Here is an 18,093-nt window from a genome sequence, read left to right on the forward strand (position 1 = left end):
TGGCGTGGTATGATGTTCACATCGAAATAATATCACTATTATTAACCACTAGGTAGGCCCCTTTCTCCACTTCCTATCTCACCTTCTGTATCCATGACTATAGCCACAGAAGCAGCGCACTGTGCAGAATCATTTTTTTATATTATTTTGGACATCCTAGGGTCAACTTTGCATCTTCTAAGTAAAAAAAAAAGGACTTGCCGGTTTGGGGATTCCGACAAATATGGACGGATATCTGTCTTTGTCAAGCTGTGCGTGAATTTTCTGACGCCGCTGAGCTCTGTGAAAAGGGAACAAAAGGTGAAACAATATGGCAAAAGAGCACATAGTCCAAGTCTAGCGATGTTCAGGTCAACTGGATAGTCTCAATTGAACCATACTTTACAATGACACAAATGTCAAATCCATGAATAATTCATTATAAGCTACATCCGAAGCAGTCGCTGTACTTGATAAATATATCACACCGTGGTAAAGCAAAGGGAGCTGCACATATATGCATATTAGTTTAGCAAGCAGTACCTCGCCAAAGGTTGGGCGAGTTGCTTCTGCACGATGCTAAATGTAACAATGCGATTTTCTACAAGGACGAAAACCAACGAGCAGACTAGGACAAGAGCTTGTCCTTGTCTCCTTATTAGTTTATGACCATGTCCGGAGATCCGCCATTACATCTTGAATGACATCCCCAATTTGCCAAAACCAGCCAATAACTTACGCGCGCTTACAACAAAGCTAAACAACTCCACGTTTACTGTAGAACTTTAGATTCAGTAGAGATGATATATTGCTTCAAACAAGCAGCATACATTAAAGTGCTAGTTAAAGGACAAATTCTAAGGATATGCATATATTACTACCTACAATTACTGGCCTCATAAATAGGTATATTTTGGTAGATCTGTGCAATTTTCAGCATAGGCACATCGCAGGCAGTGAAGATCTGGTTTCATCGTCTACCAATCAACTCCTTCAACCTTCAACCTTCAATCAACCTTTTGGTGTTTTCAGGCAGCCTCGTGCGTCGAAGCGCAGAGATTCAGTATTCAGACTCAGTATTTATCAGTATTCATTTATTCAGACTCAGGATTATTCAGTATTTAGATTCAGATTCAGTACGGTTTTCGTCCGTGCGAAGCAAGGACGGAAACCATACGGGATCGGCGCTCAGAGCGACAGTGCTAGCCGCTCACTCCTAGAATTATCTGGGCGGGTATCGCTTCGCCGGTGGTCGGTTTCATTGAAGAAAGGAAAAGACGGCGAAAGCACTGAGCTCATTTCACGCTACCGAAAGGCTGACCATTTCCTGTAGCTCGCTCGCTTACTTGAGAACGAGCTCTGGATTCCTCGTCCGGAGGAGGATGCCAATCTCCTCGAAAGTCAGGAAGAACACCAGGTCCGCCGAAGGGAGCCGGCCTTCGTGAACCATGCGCCGCGCCAGCTGGTGGCACACAAGACGCAGCTGGTGGAAGACACGCACCGAAGCGGACTGTGAAAAAAAGTACCCGTGTCACGTGAGTGCCAGTTATAGATGAACAGACGACAGATACAACAAAAAGTTATTCTCAGTTGTCGCCACACACAACATCAGCTCTACACTAAGAAAAAAGAAGCCTTCTTGACTGAAGGGCTTCTTCCAGTTACAGTTTCAGTTTTCATACTTTCTTTGTTGTTGCTGATTGTTGCGTCATTTGTGACGCACAGGTTTGTTTTGACTTTAGGAAGCTCAAATGTCATGAATGTGAGAAGGGCACAAATGAGCTTTCCCGCTGTTTAACTTACATATAAGTAATAATGGATAAGCAATAAGTTCGCGATAAGCTTTACATTCACAATAACAAAAGGAAAAGTGATAACGCAACTGGAGGAAAAGACGCATTGCCGTCAGTAGTAGCTGAAGCCGCGTGCTTCACATGATGCGCGTCACGGGGACGTTCTCGTACCTGATGTGCCACTATTGCGGAACGCTATGCCCCATCACTAAAGACGGAGCTGCGGAAGAAACTTCCACTCCCAGCTTTCTGTTCTCGTGTACGATATCCCTAGATATGCACCCTCTGACCACCCGCCGGCAGTAAAAAAAGAAGTGTAATTGTCTGCGTGGTAAAACTCGCAAGGAATGCACCAGTGGCTTCAGGAGAATAAGTTCCTGTTTATTCATCATGAGTCAGCTTAGGAACTATCACGCAACGCTCCTTCCTGCTTGTTTGCTCTTCTTCCTTTTTTTTCGCAGATATGTGCAACATCCCGTGCTTTGAGAGTACGAGTCAGGTTAAAACTTTCCAAAATGCCTACCGAAGAAGTAGTGAGACACAGAACAAGGGTCAGAGAATGCAGAAGGCAAGCGCTTTCTGTGGGGAAGGCCTAACACCGAGTTGTGGTGCACATAAATCCCGGTATTGATTGCGACGGCGGTAGGCTATAGACAGGCCAAAGCAGAAGCGTCATGCCTACTGCAAGAGAATAATAGAGTAGGTAGACTTATTGCACTAGATGATTTAGAATGACGTATAGCGAGAAACAGAGGTGCTGTTGTTCCCTTAATCGCAAATATAGTAATTAATAACAATGTGTATAGCGAATCGGTGGATACGGAAATAGATATGTTTAGCGGATACTGGAAATATTTACCTGGTGGCATGTTTGTCATGATTTACCTGGTGGCATGTTTGTCATGCTACTCCAGATTGATAGAATGAAAAAGGAAATGATGTGAACAATTCATACCAAAGGTACACAACATACACAAACCACAGCACCGAAAGCTCAACAAATGTCTCATTGAGACTGCTCTAAAGAAAGAAAAAGTGTTTTTCGGTGCACTGGATGCACAGGCGAAGGTATAGTTCATGGGCTAAGGACAGGTCTTAATTGAAACGATGACAGTTGGTGAATTTTGAGTTAGGACAGGGCTATTCTTTGTACTGTACATACAGCCTGCAAGCGTACAGTGTGTCTGCTGTATTGCCACGTTGTAGTGACGATGAAGAAAACAATCGCAAAACTGTGCATAGAGGAACAAACTCTTTGTTGGGCTAACCTGTGCCCACAAAAGCAACTTACCCTCAAAGCACAATGAAAGCGGCAAACACTCTCGGCGATCGCGGAAATCTGATCTGCGGGGCAAGCACCTCGGTTTTTATATATGAGTCATCGAAGGTTCCAGAATAATTGCTGGTGCCCGCGTGCCTTCCAGAAAGTACTACACAATTCGCGTCGCGCATACGATCAGATTGCGCAAGGTTAGGTGACAAAAGATAACGGATAGAACCATCAGTACCATTCGTAAAATTTCCGACACATCCAGGCGCGTCCTGCGCTGAGCGATAAAGCTTTAGCTGATGAAAAAGCGGTCACCGGAGGAAGATACACAAGTACACGTGTCGATATCTTCCCGCAATTTGCACGCAGAGCACAGTGGTGATCTTATCCGTTTGAATTTCAATGGGAAGTACTTTGTGCTTGTCTAGTTTACGAGAATTCTGTGTAGACATGCCCTATTGCGCCTGTTACGGCCGCATGGCATGCGAAACTCGCACATAGGATCATAAGTGCGAAAAGCCCATAATAATTTTCCGAATGATGGATATCTTTTCCTCTTGCTCCAATGAACCATCACTCCCTACAGTTGCTTAACACTATGGATTCAGAGCATCGGGTCGTCATCGTGCGTACGGACCTGTGAATAAATGTTTAGATTTTTTTTTCCACGTGTCATACTTGGGTACCCACCTTTGCCGCCTCTCGCGCAGCAACGCCGCCTCTCGCCTTGGGCGCCACCAACTTCAACATGATCCTGTAATGGAGAGTTTGAACTTTAGGATGCTGCAGGAAGTGGAACTGAAGCCTTTTATGATAACCTTATCTTCTCACTTGTTTTATCTCTCTCATATTTATCTTAACCAACTTACCCAGCATTCATTCAAGTTCTCGACGGATCAAGAAAGTCAATCCTTGCGAGCGGTCAGCGTTAAGGCAAACTGCAATGCTAGGGCTGCGCATGCAGTGACGTGCCGGAACTGGTCCTTGCACCTTCACCAGAAAGGGGCGACCGAGCTCTCGAGAGTGCCATCACGTAGTCCTTTCCATGCGCGCCATCGCATGATTCCAAGCGACAGTATAGGGAATCGACAACGTCGACCCAAGATATGGCTTTCACACAGCGTGTGGCGATGGAATGCTTCACCGCACTACAATCAGCAAATGTCAGCTATACAAAAATTTTGCTTGGTGAAACTGTAACTCACGCCACATCAAATTTCGCAGCACGTGGGATGGCTTGAACCGTGCTTAAGTCGTCGGCACGCGCTTTGGACCTCAGAACGTGTTCGTAAGGGCACTTTTTAGGCACCGTCTGTAACGTTAGCTATAGGCCAAGCACTCCAATGCACTGCGAGTCTGTGCGCTTCTTTACGCTGTGCTACGTGTTTGGGACTTCATCTACCACCTGGAATACCTTGTTAGGCGCGTGTGGTTGCAGCTAACATCTCCGGTATCCGTCAAAGAATGCCACGAGCCTGCTCTCTCTCTACGGCCCCATCGCAGTTATATGACTGGGATGTACGAAGCATCGAAAGTAGGGAACTCCCAACGGCCATGTCAAAATTCCTTGCCGGTTTCTATGGTGCAACCTTTTAGGCAGTCATAGAACTGCAATGAGTGTTGTCAATTTACCGATCTTGTCGCCAGATGTAGCAATAACTCATTTTTGTACTGCGATCAGCAATTTCTTTAGCGACATGACAGAACAATCGGGTGGCGCTTCAGCGACTTTTAATTTAAGAAAGTCGCTTCGAAAACGGCTCTCCACAAAGCGCTTTATTATTCAAGAGCTATACGCAGGTGGACAAAATTGACTGCGCGGCGCGTGGGCTCTGTGACCATGATAAAGCAATGGTGGTATTCTCTCAAGTACGGCATGCGTTGCAGCTAATTCCTCCGAAAAAAACAGATGCTCACACAGTTCACCTTATCTCTTACTTCTTGCAAAACCAATTAGAATGGTTCTTAACGCTGCAGGTCCGGTTCTTTCGCAAAATACTATCGATTGGTGGATGTTGGAAACTGGAGCAGTAAATTAAGCTGCCAAAACACTCTGCAGTAGCGTTTATTCTGACATCTAGAACGAGGAGGCGAATAACAAAACAACCATTCGGTGAATAACGAAAGACGTCAGCTGTAGTTATAGTATTATTTTTTTGCTCACATTTAATAAAGACGTGCATATTGGAGTAGCTGCACCTGTTCACGCGAAGCTCAATGCCGCGCATCTGTTTCTCATGGTTTTTCTCAAATGAAAACAGCACGCAGATTTTAGATTGGTCAGGGCCGAAAGCGGGAGGGGGGGGGGGGGTGCAAGCGGGTGTCGACGAACTTAGGGCCCACGTAATGTAACGTCTAATTTTGCTCGATTCTATTTATTTCTTCATACACCACTTGCAACCGGATGATCCTGGTGATAACGTGGGTGGAGGGCCGCTCGTACCACTGACGAAGCATTCAAACGAGTAGCGTCGGAATAGAAACATGGCCATATCTCGGCCTAGTTCTCCTTTCATGAGATGATCCCTAGAAAATTTGCAGGCATAACGTCGACCAGGTGCGTCATTGCGCTGTGAAAGTCAGCCTATACTAGTGTTATGTTGAGCGTTACTAATGGTATCTTCGACTGGTGGCCTCCGTACCCCGAGCAGAGTCGGGAATATCCGGCGTTCCCCGCGCTTTAAAATTATGGGGTTTTACGGGCCAAAACCACTTTCTGATTATAAGGCACGCCGTAGAGGAGGACTCTGGAAATTTCGACCACCTGAGGTTCATTAACGTGCACCTAAATCTAAGCACGTGGGTGTTTTCGCATTTCGCCCCCATCGAAGTGCGGCCGCCATGGCCGGGATTCGATCCCACGACCTCGTGCTCAGCAGCCCAACACCATAGCCAATGAGCTCAGAGGTTCCCCGAGCTCAGAGGTAGAGGGCAAGTGCGCAAGCCGAACAAGTGACTCGCCTTCGGAGGAGGAAATTGCAGATGCGAAACCACGTAACTACTGCAAACGTCTGATGTTTCGCCTATCCAAAGTTTCCAGTGCTGCCGAGAAAACTGGCGGACGCGCCGGCGGTACGAGCCTTCGTGGAGACGCCAGCATGCAGTGGCCTAGGTTGCCTAGGTTACGGTGGGCTTTCGTCAACAGCAGTGACGCGGCGCTGTGATGACGTTTCAATTTCGACGACTGCTGCGACGGCAGGGCTCGGAGCGCCTCAGAGTGCTCCAAGATGGAGGAGAGCGATCGAGAAGAACCAGCCCAACGCAGAGCGCGCACTCTCTTTCTATCAGCCGAAGGCAACGCCGCTCGGGACAGCGCTCCAGAGCGCTCAGAAACGACCAGCCGAAGACATAACATTCGCCCCATGCAATCTGACGGTCAACAAGGAATTTCCGCTGTTATCGTTCGTTGTTTTTGTATGTACGTTAGTAAAGTTAGAGCCCTCTACATCCTGCTGGTAAGTTCTGTCAAGCGTTTTTAAAAGAGATTTAGCGACTCAGCAGCGAAACTTTGTTAAACTAGTGATTTCGTTCGTTCGGTTCCGTGGCGCAGTCAAAAAGTTTGCATCACTAACTACAACACCCGATGAGGTGAAGACAAGCTTTTTTCAATATTAACAGAATTTCGAACAACAGTGGTGGAACAACCATTACACCTTTCGGTGCACGTCCTGGCGCAGCCGCAAACAGTTTAAGCGCACGGTCCAATGCACGTGTGCTTATCATATACCATGCAAATCGTAATTTATTTTATTTATTTTATTTATACATACTGCAGCGCAATTAGCGCTATAGCAGGAGTGGGTTAAGAAAAGCTACAGAAAATGCAATGGAATATACAGCGGTAAAAACAAGTGAACACTTTGAAAGAGCACTGATGAAAGGAAAATACACAAATAAACACAAGTGGACCCTTATACAAAAGAGCACTGCTGAAAGAAAAATACACAAGAAGTTATAAAATGAGGCCAGGCATGGGTGAGCACGATTATGCATCTGGGATGGCGGTTGCAAAAATTTGGGATGAGCATGAGTGAATGGATCCATGTAATTAATTCCAGTCTTCAATTGAGCGGGGAAAAAAGCTGAATCTTATATATTCGATATGTTGTGGAGCCGCGTTTCCACGAGGTTTATCCTGCAAGCGCGGTCAGGAAAGAACACAATGCTCCTCGGCACAACGAGGCACAGAGGGCCCCACGGCCGGGTTTGTCAATACGGGGCAGAGAAGCCTCCACGATAGACAAACGCATGTTCTTTTTTTTTAACCCAGGATGCAACACAGAGCGACAGTCATGGTTTGTGCGCAAAGGCCCACCGCAAAACCGATCAGTACGCGCGCCTGCGCTGAACATGACATCACACAATGCACTTTGGCCATGACAAGCACATTAGGCAGTTTTAGAATAGGGGCCGCAAAGGTTCCGCAGCCGCAGTAAAAAAAGAATAGCGTCGGCGCCACTGCGCATGTGCGAGACGGAACAGGGTTTTGCGTTTGCGTCGCAGACTGTTTCACCGAAATGGCCTACCGACCCAAGCTCGACGCAAAACATTTGCGTAAACAAACATGCCGTCACCCATCGATGTGGCGCCTCTCGTCGTGAAATACGGACGACCTCATTCGCTAATACCATTTTTAATATGCACCACGTGCAATTCTAATCACAGCAGCTCTTTTGAAAAGCTCCTCTATCACCCACAAACATCTAAAAAGTGTCACTTTGATTCTAGAATGTTATATCCTCCTTCGACAAGCTCCGCGGTACCACGCAGGTTTCATGAACACGAAAACAAAGCGCCAGCAAGGAGGTACCATGGCACTGCATTGCACTTCTTTCAGAGAAAAATGCGCGAATGACGAACCGGACGGCTTCGACGGGCCCATTGTTTCTCACTATATAGTGAGAATTGTGTAAAAGTAGATGTATGTGGTGAATATTGTGTAAAATATTCGCCAAGGTAATGTCCAATAGAATCGGGACACTTTACTTCAGTCAACCATGAGAACAGGTTGGCTTTAGGAACCGCTATTCTGGATAGATCATATCTATGGCTCAATCGATCATGTAGCTGAAAAATCTGCGGAGTTTCATCAATCTCTCTCTATGGCTTTCAGAGATTATGAAAAAATAAAGCTATTTCCACGCAGTGAACGCTGTCAAAACAGTGAAGTTGGTTGTTTTCTTAAGTTTGAACTCGTGTTTAGCGCGATTTTCATGAAAGTCTTTTGTCTGGTCGACGTTTTGCTAGATTGGAGCTTCGGTTCCAGATTTCGCACACTCTTCAGTTGCGTGAGCTTGTGACAAACAAGCCACCGTCTATCACATACCATGCAGCTGTGGCCGCATTCACGGTCGAGGAATTCCCTCTTGAACCGTGCATGGGCACCCCCCGTGGGCGGAATCTCTCTGCATCGACGTCTCTGCTCAGCCTCCTACTCTCGACGTTGGGGGTTAGTTTGCTTTTGCTGGCGCTTGGCTTGGGTTGTCTTCTCTTGAAAATAAGGGTTGGCTTGCCTCCACCGGCGCTTGGGCTGCTTCCCGTTCTTGATCCTAGGCGGTAGCGGCTTCCCTCCACTGCCGCTTTGCTTGCACTACTCGCTCTCAAACTCAAGATTTGCCGCGCGTCGGCGCTGCAGCTCTCGTGCGAGCTCCCGCTGCCACTCATGCCGAGCGGAATCCATGGGGCGAAAGGGCGCGCGCCGGCAAAACACCTGCTCCTATGCCCCTCTCCTCTCCCCCTTCCACAGGCGCGCCCTCTAGTTGGTCCGCTCCCATCCCGGCTGGGCCCTGCTCCTTGAAGGGCATTACCGGATGGATGGATGGATGGATGGATGGATGGATGGATGGATGGATGGATGGATGGATGGATGGATGGATGGATGGATGGATGGATGGATGGATGGATGGATGGATGGATGGATGGATGGATGGATGGATGGATGGATGGATGGATGGATGGATGGATGGATGGATGGATGGATGGATGGATGGATGGATGGATGGATGGATGGATGGATGGATGGATGGATGGATGGATGGATGGATGGATGGATGGATGGATGGATGGATGGATGGATGGATGGATGGATGGATGGATGGATGGATGGATGGATGGATGGATGGATGGATGGATGGATGGATGGATGGATGGATGGATGGATGGATGGATGGATGGATGGATGGATGGATGGATGGATGGATGGATGGATGGATGGATGGATGGATGGATGGATGGATGGATGGATGGATGGATGGATGGATGGATGGATGGATGGATGGATGGATGGATGGATGGATGGATGGATGGATGGATGGATGGATGGATGGATGGATGGATGGATGGATGGATGGATGGATGGATGGATGGATGGATGGATGGATGGATGGATGGATGGATGGATGGATGGATGGATGGATGGATGGATGGATGGATGGATGGATGGATGGATGGATGGATGGATGGATGGATGGATGGATGGATGGATGGATGGATGGATGGATGGATGGATGGATGGATGGATGGATGGATGGATGGATGGATGGATGGATGGATGGATGGATGGATGGATGGATGGATGGATGGATGGATGGATGGATGGATGGATGGATGGATGGATGGATGGATGGATGGATGGATGGATGGATGGATGGATGGATGGATGGATGGATGGATGGATGGATGGATGGATGGATGGATGGATGGATGGATGGATGGATGGATGGATGGATGGATGGATGGATGGATGGATGGATGGATGGATGGATGGATGGATGGATGGATGGATGGATGGATGGATGGATGGATGGATGGATGGATGGATGGATGGATGGATGGATGGATGGATGGATGGATGGATGGATGGATGGATGGATGGATGGATGGATGGATGGATGGATGGATGGATGGATGGATGGATGGATGGATGGATGGATGGATGGATGGATGGATGGATGGATGGATGGATGGATGGATGGATGGATGGATGGATGGATGGATGGATGGATGGATGGATGGATGGATGGATGGATGGATGGATGGATGGATGGATGGATGGATGGATGGATGGATGGATGGATGGATGGATGGATGGATGGATGGATGGATGGATGGATGGATGGATGGATGGATGGATGGATGGATGGATGGATGGATGGATGGATGGATGGATGGATGGATGGATGGATGGATGGATGGATGGATGGATGGATGGATGGATGGATGGATGGATGGATGGATGGATGGATGGATGGATGGATGGATGGATGGATGGATGGATGGATGGATGGATGGATGGATGGATGGATGGATGGATGGATGGATGGATGGATGGATGGATGGATGGATGGATGGATGGATGGATGGATGGATGGATGGATGGATGGATGGATGGATGGATGGATGGATGGATGGATGGATGGATGGATGGATGGATGGATGGATGGATGGATGGATGGATGGATGGATGGATGGATGGATGGATGGATGGATGGATGGATGGATGGATGGATGGATGGATGGATGGATGGATGGATGGATGGATGGATGGATGGATGGATGGATGGATGGATGGATGGATGGATGGATGGATGGATGGATGGATGGATGGATGGATGGATGGATGGATGGATGGATGGATGGATGGATGGATGGATGGATGGATGGATGGATGGATGGATGGATGGATGGATGGATGGATGGATGGATGGATGGATGGATGGATGGATGGATGGATGGATGGATGGATGGATGGATGGATGGATGGATGGATGGATGGATGGATGGATGGATGGATGGATGGATGGATGGATGGATGGATGGATGGATGGATGGATGGATGGATGGATGGATGGATGGATGGATGGATGGATGGATGGATGGATGGATGGATGGATGGATGGATGGATGGATGGATGGATGGATGGATGGATGGATGGATGGATGGATGGATGGATGGATGGATGGATGGATGGATGGATGGATGGATGGATGGATGGATGGATGGATGGATGGATGGATGGATGGATGGATGGATGGATGGATGGATGGATGGATGGATGGATGGATGGATGGATGGATGGATGGATGTTATGAGCGTCCCCTTTGGCATGAGGTGGTGGGAAGAGCCACCAAGCTCTTGCTATTACACTGCCTAATGTCCTACCTGGACTGAACAATAAAAAAGGAAAACTAACACTATGAACTACTACACCCAAATTTTGTGATCCCCTATTGCGAACTTTGCTTTTGTACGTCTCCGTCTTTGGTCCTTTCCCTACTTTTCTTCCACCAATCCTCCAATCGCATCTTACTAATGCATATTGTGGACGTGTTTACTTGACCACTGCTCCCGTTGAACCCAACGGCTTCAAGGAGACCAGTGGTGCCTAAATCGACCACTGGGTAGACGTGTTCACATTCCAATAAAACATGCTCCATAGTTTCTCTCGCTTTGCCGCAGCAAGCACATGTTTCTTCTTGCTTCTTATATCTCGCTTTATAGGTGCGTGTTCTAAGGCACCCCCTTCTCGCTTCGAAAAGTAATGAGCTTCCCTTTGAGTTATCATAAATGGTTTCTTTCCTGATTTCTTTTTTTCCTCTTAAGTAGTTACTCATGGCAGGTTTCTTTTCCATTGCCGCCACCCATGAGATTATTTCAGCCTCTCTGACTGTCAGCATGACCTTTTTTGTGGCTGTGTTGCCCACCCTACAGGCCGCATGCTTGCTGGTAAGCTTCCTAGTTCTTTTCCTCCACTGTGAATCAATGTTTTTCCTGCACAGATACCTGAACACTCTCCCAGCCCATTTACTTTCTTCCATATTCCTCAGCCGTTCTTCATACTCAATTTTACTGCGAGCTTCTCTCACTTCAAAACTAGTCCAGCCCATATCACCCTGCACAGCTTCATTTGTAGTCTTCCCGTGAGCGCCCAATGCGAGGCGACCCACTAACCTTTTGTTCCCGTCGAGTCTTGATTGTGCCCCTGATTTAAAGCAAACAACCGCAGTTCCAAAAGTAAGTCGTGGAACCATTACACCTTTCCACATACCTCGGAGGACCTAGTGTATCCCCATAGCGCTCTGTGCTTCATTATGGCTGAATTTCTCTTCCCCTTCCCTGTTATTGTTCTTTCGTGTTAAATATATATATTCCCTTCGTTTATCCATATACCAAGGTATTTATATTCTGTTACTCGAGGTATTTCTTGGCCCTCTATCTCCACTGTCTGTTCACTGTTTTCATTGAATACCATAACACCTGATTTTCTAACACTAAATTTAAAGCCTAAATTGTTGCCTTCGTGTTCACAGCTATTAGCCACACGTTGCAAACCAGTTTGCTCGCTAGCTAGCAACACAATGTCGTCCGCATAAAATAAACCCGGAAGCCGCTCCTCTATTACTGTACCCGCCTGTTTGCATGAGAGATTAAACCCGATATTAGTTCCTTCTAGCGCCCTCTCCATCCTTACCATGTACATCCTAAACAGTAGTGGGGTAAAAGGGCACCCCGGCCTCAGTCCCTTGTTAATATGAACTTTCTCCTCACTCCTCATCCCTTCCAATTCAACGCAAACAGTAGTTTCTAGGTAAATCTCTCTCAAAGGCTGTAGACAATCGTCACCTAAGTACTCCCCGTCCAGAATATCCCACAAAATGTTGCGGTCTACGTTGTCATAGGCTCCTGCAATGTCTAAAGAGGCCACATACAACGGTCTGTTTTCTACTTTTGATATTTCAATACATTGAGTAAGAACAAACAAGTTATCATCCAAACGCCTACCTATTCTGAAGCCATTCTGAAGCTCTCCCAAAATGCCATTATTCTCCGCCCATGCTTGAAGCTTTAATTTGATTGCCTGCATTCCTAGCCCGCATATTACCTATGTAATCATCGACGGTCTATACGAGTGAATTCTATGTTTTTCCCCCTTACATTTATAAATTACATTCATTCTACTTTGTCGCCTACTGTCTGGTATTCGTCTATCTTTTAAAGTTTTGCCCACTGCTTTCACCAGAGCCTCCTTACTTTTTCGTCCTAGTTCTTCAATCAGCCTAACGGGAACCTCGTCTAGCCCTGTGGTTGTGCGCTTAGGAATTTTCTCTTCCGCTTTCTTCCAGTTGAAATTTGTCAACACCAGCTCCTTTTCCACTTGGTTCTCTTTCATGCTCCTTTCTTCTTCAAATACAACATCGTCATTGCCTTGGAAAGATTCGGCTGTTACTTTTCGGATGTAATTTATTGCCGCTTCTCCTTCCAGTCTGCTTTCATCGTCATCTAGGATACGTTGTTGTATTGTTGTTGACTTCCAGCCTAATAATTTTATGTGGTTCCAAAATATTCTAGGTGCGGCCTTCTATTTCTCACGTATTTCTGACAACCAACGTTCACTTTCACCTTTTAATTTTGCTTGCACCAGTATTTGAACCATAGACTTTTTCTCCCGGTATATTTCCCATTTACTGATTACTTCAACCTGCGGCAACTGCGCCTTCTTTGCCTGCCTGTGCTCTCGAGATGCTTTCTGTCGTTCGGCGATCGCTTCTCGTACCTCCCTGTTCCACCAGCTTTTCGGTTTCTTTCTTCCTTTCCAACGAACATTTTCTTCCTCTTTCCGCATTTCTGTCGTTATTACACTTAGAAGCTCACCATATTTCCACCCCATTACTTGGCTCATACCCTCATACCGCTCATACCCTCGGCGCGCCCTCTGGCCGTGAGCTCCAGAACCTGCCCCCATGACTGGACGCCGGACGGCGAATGTTCCGCTAAAGAAAAATATTGACTCAACCCGGCATTGCGAAAGTGTATGTCCAGCGACGTTGTAAAGCACCACAACTGCACCCCAACTATGAGGTGAGGAGCTCTATGGACAGACCTCTGCTTCCTCCTATGATGATGACGATGATGATGATTACGATAGTAGGCTGTTGGTTTTGATTTCAGCTTTGCTAGCTGCAAAGCATAGGAAATTTATGCTCTATATTATTTTCGAATAATCCACCCATTTCTTGGCCAATCCCCCATCGTGGGTAGGAGCCACACGTGCCACAGGCTACAACAACAACAATAAAGCATCGACGGAAAAAGGGATTCGCTCTTATGCATGCTTTGGCGCAGGCTCGGCGCAATTTTGCGCTAAAATGCTGTTTTCGGGCAGGATGGTGCAAAGGCCCGCTCTAAAAGTGGTTTGACGCAATTGGCGCAGCAGTTCCACCCCTGCAAGGGTCACAAGTGCTTCATGAAAAAATTGTGCAGATCCCACGCACTGTGAGAATCTACGTATTGTGAAGCATTTTTCAGCTAACGGGCTATCCAGTATTGCTAGGGGTTCCACAAAACGATGCAAAATGAGCCAACGTGTTCTTGTAAGTTGAGTAGCTGTGTGTGTGAGTCGCCAGCGTACGCGTGTGTGACTACAGCCGCACGACGATAACCTCATTGTAGGCTATCGTACAACCGCAATGGCATGATTTCCATGCGCCGGCCATTCCATGCGGGCCTGCTACACTGCTTCTACATAGGTAGTGGACAAGCGTAAGCGAAAGAAACGTGGCTTGTTACGTCATCATCGACCACGTGTTATGCAATCGTCCGTACATAGGCCGATTTTATGAGTTCAGGAAAACGAGAACAAGGTAAAAGCGGGAGCCAAGGTTTCGGCAACAGGACTTCTCTTTTTCACGGCTGCGTATGCTTTCTTCGGCACAGTACATATGGTAGTGTTCTTGTAAAGTGGAGACCGGGTAAGCCGGGTGGGCGAGGCGACGACCGGGCTTGTGTTAGCGGCTAGGGTGTAGAATTTAAAAGAAAGGTGCGCTATTCAACGACGGTGGAGGAATGTGAGGTAGCGCTGTGTGTCTGCCGGTTGACGTGTCACTGTAGGTTCCTTTTTTCGTGGAAAGGGGCAAAACGACAAGGGGGAGGGGTGAATTATCAGCTCCGCTGGCGGTCATATCCTGCGGTGTACTTTAAAATGACGATGGCATTTGTACTGCGGCGAAGAAAGGTTAAGACTTGATTACTTCGGGCGATCATGAAGTTTTGTTCAATGTCGCACAGTTTCCACGAATAGCGTAAGCGGTTACGAGGAAAGTAAGGGGCAAAGTAGGCCGGTCCCGGAGATTCTTCAGTCTCGCACGCTGCCCCAATACGCGAGCTGTCACAAGGACCGAAGACGACAAACTGGCACGGGGTGCGCGCGCCGAGTGCTCCAGTGAGCCGGCTGTCTCTGGAAATACGTAATCATGAATGCGCAATTGTTGGGAATATTTGTCCAATGTGTCGAAAAAAAAGCGTGTTTAAAAACACCTTCTTGATGTTATGCTCCCTACATTATTGTACCGTCTAACCAATTCTGGGTGCCAGTGGAAAATGTACCCAACGGAATTTAAGAAACGCTCGTCGCCCCTTTGTTGAGAGTTTCTTTTTTACACTACCCTCGAAGACATTACCTGTTAGAACACTGCTCCAGCAAAAAGTAATCTTAGTTCCCTGAACGAGTTCATCAATGCCTTTTCTGTGCGCCCCGATTCCATTTAGAATGCTGTTCGTGTAAGAGAGGAGGTCAGGAATCAACCCGATTTGCCAGAGTGGATCACCCTGTTCGATACATTCGCAATGCTCAGGAAGTTTTACTACGCGTCAGCCACATAAATACTGACGCATTTTAACATTGCGTATTGGTCGTTCAGTAAAAAAAAGGCACTAAATGAAAGAAGGTCGTAGCCTAATCGTTAGAGCGCCCGGCTGCTGCGCTTGGCACAAAGGTTCAATTCCCATAGCGGTCAGACATCATTTTATTTTTTTTAAAGAGAGACGAGATGGGAACCTAAATACCGCAAGTCAAAACGTGTTTCGCATTCATGAAATGGAATCCAGATTGCGGACACATTATGTGCAATTTTTTTTCATATACTCGTAAGACAATGTGCAGCCATCACTTTCCATTAAACGCAGCTAATAGCAGAGCATCACAACCCAGCACCACCGTGTCACAAGCGGTATTTCTGCGAGGCAAACAGACATAGATAGCGTCACTATAGAAGCAATCTTTTCTTTCTTTTACTCTTTTCGCCTATTTATGGACAGAAAGTAACAGTGTCATAGATAACTAACATGCATTCCGTACAAATACTAAATCGGAGTTTAAAAGTAGAGAGAGACGTCTTTCTCTATAGACATGCGCAGGTCTTATTCCAAAACAAGATATCAGTAAGAATAGATTTCCTTAGGAAGAAAATTTGTGCGCTGCGACATTACACGTGCGACATTAGGCATAAGCAGCCCAAAGGTAACGTAGGACTTTCGTGTTCTTTTTTTATTCTTCTTTTTTGTATGTGTGACCTTTGGAGAAACGACAAGCGGCTTAAATAGTACACTTTCCTTAGACTCCATTGTCAAGAAATGAAGAGACCCTGTCATGTACTTACTGTTGCCCTATCCGAGGCGTAACGACCGTCGTGTTTAAGCTAGTCTTTGCGCTTGTAAAGTGGTTACACGATATATTCTACATGCACGGAGTAACCTTTTTTTTTTTACCTCCGAAGGGCAGAAAGCCTGCGAGTTATAGTGGAAAGGTCCCGCGAAGCAGCCGGTGCTTCTCCCTCGACCTGGGGTGCCCTTGCTGCAGCCTGGAACATGGAAGCGAAGACAGACAGCGCACAGCAATCTGTATATTCACGAAGGTCATTCTCTTCATTGACAGATCAGTATGCACAGATACTTTCACCGAAGAAGAAACCGCATGAACGAATACCGTAATCACCTTGCAAAATAATTCCTTCAGGTCTCTGGAAAATCACAGATGCAACGAAAGCACCAAGTTATCAAAGTAGAAACTAAAAGTACTAACACTAGCAAAATTCTATAAATCAAAGGTCGCAACATGCATGTAAAATAGCATTAGGGCAAATCACGAAACCTATCTGTAGCAGTACGTTTTAACAAGAGAAATCCAACTTAAAATCAACACATTAAAGAATCTCATCGGTTAGAGTCAACTATGGTATTTTGTGTCTCAGATACTTATCTCTATACTTCCTTAAGAGCAATAAGAATTTTATAAGTTGGAACGACGAAGCCCCCTGACTATTTAAAATGTTTTTTGAAGGGCTACATTGTTTAGGTTGATTATATAGCTTGTACTTTGCGTTTGCATTTTATTCATGTATGAAGTGTTACTTTCTTGTTGTTGAAAAGATATTTCTTTCTGTTACATTCCGTGTTGGACTGCGAAGTCATTGTAATTATTGTGGGTTATCTGCTCTGCATGCAAGTGGTTGCGGCTGCGGAGCACAGAACGTCTTGCATAGCGGTCATGAATTTATTGAGGTGCTGTGAGCACATTCTGTCCTGTACACTTTGGTGTGCCCGTGAAGCAGAACGAACCAAAAACTATCTCAAATAAAAAAAAATATAATAAACTCAACCAGTCATCTTCTGGGACACCTGGACTGCTCCTGTAAACAATAAATCGGATCTTTTTCTCGGTAAATATAGCTTGGCCTGTCATGCCTTCAGCTCCTCTGAACATCCCCATGTAGTAGGTCTATCATATAAAACACTGTCATGGCCACCGCTGGCCACACTCACGCCCGAGGTTTGCGTAGGCTTTGTGACGCGTGGTGTCATCACTAGCACAGGTCAGGACGTACAATATACAGGGGCTCACCGCGCTTTTTTTTTGTTGAATTTCATATGTGCTACCAGAGCCAAAAGTGAGAGCAACCGAATCCCCGTGATAGAAGCTACCGGCACAAAGTGCTCTTTAGAGAAGCGTTGCACGACATGCTGCCCACATCGCCGTGCTGAGCACTGCGTAGCAACTATAAATTAGTGAGAAAGTGCAACAAAGTTGGAGGGATGAACGCTATACGTAAAATGCGGCACGTAGCATCCATTACAACGCTTGGTGGCATTAGGTGGTCAAAGCGCATGCGTGGGGTCGGCGCGTGCCCCGCCTGCGCAGACGGCACTTCTAGGCACGGATATGAGCATGCCGAAACGCTGTAGCAAAGAAATGCAAGGAACTAGCCATAACATTGATC

The 18,093-nt window shown here is 46.6% G+C and overlaps 1 protein-coding gene across 1 annotated transcript in view; it reads right to left on the reverse strand.

The window, feature by feature from the left end:
* Positions 1-18,093, reverse strand: part of LOC139054768 (rifampicin phosphotransferase-like) — a 119,758-nt gene that overhangs the window by 19,146 nt on the left and 82,519 nt on the right. The window contains exons 32-35 of the mRNA XM_070532367.1: positions 16,586-16,677; positions 3,733-3,796; positions 1,326-1,489; positions 202-280 (exon numbers count right to left, since the gene is read on the reverse strand). Of these exons, the coding sequence (XP_070388468.1) occupies positions 202-280; positions 1,326-1,489; positions 3,733-3,796; positions 16,586-16,677 (399 nt within the window). The remainder of the gene's footprint in view (positions 1-201; positions 281-1,325; positions 1,490-3,732; positions 3,797-16,585; positions 16,678-18,093) is intronic.

Source organism: Dermacentor albipictus, chromosome 1, assembly GCF_038994185.2.
Source record: "Dermacentor albipictus isolate Rhodes 1998 colony chromosome 1, USDA_Dalb.pri_finalv2, whole genome shotgun sequence".
Taxonomy (NCBI): Eukaryota; Metazoa; Arthropoda; class Arachnida; order Ixodida; family Ixodidae; genus Dermacentor; species Dermacentor albipictus.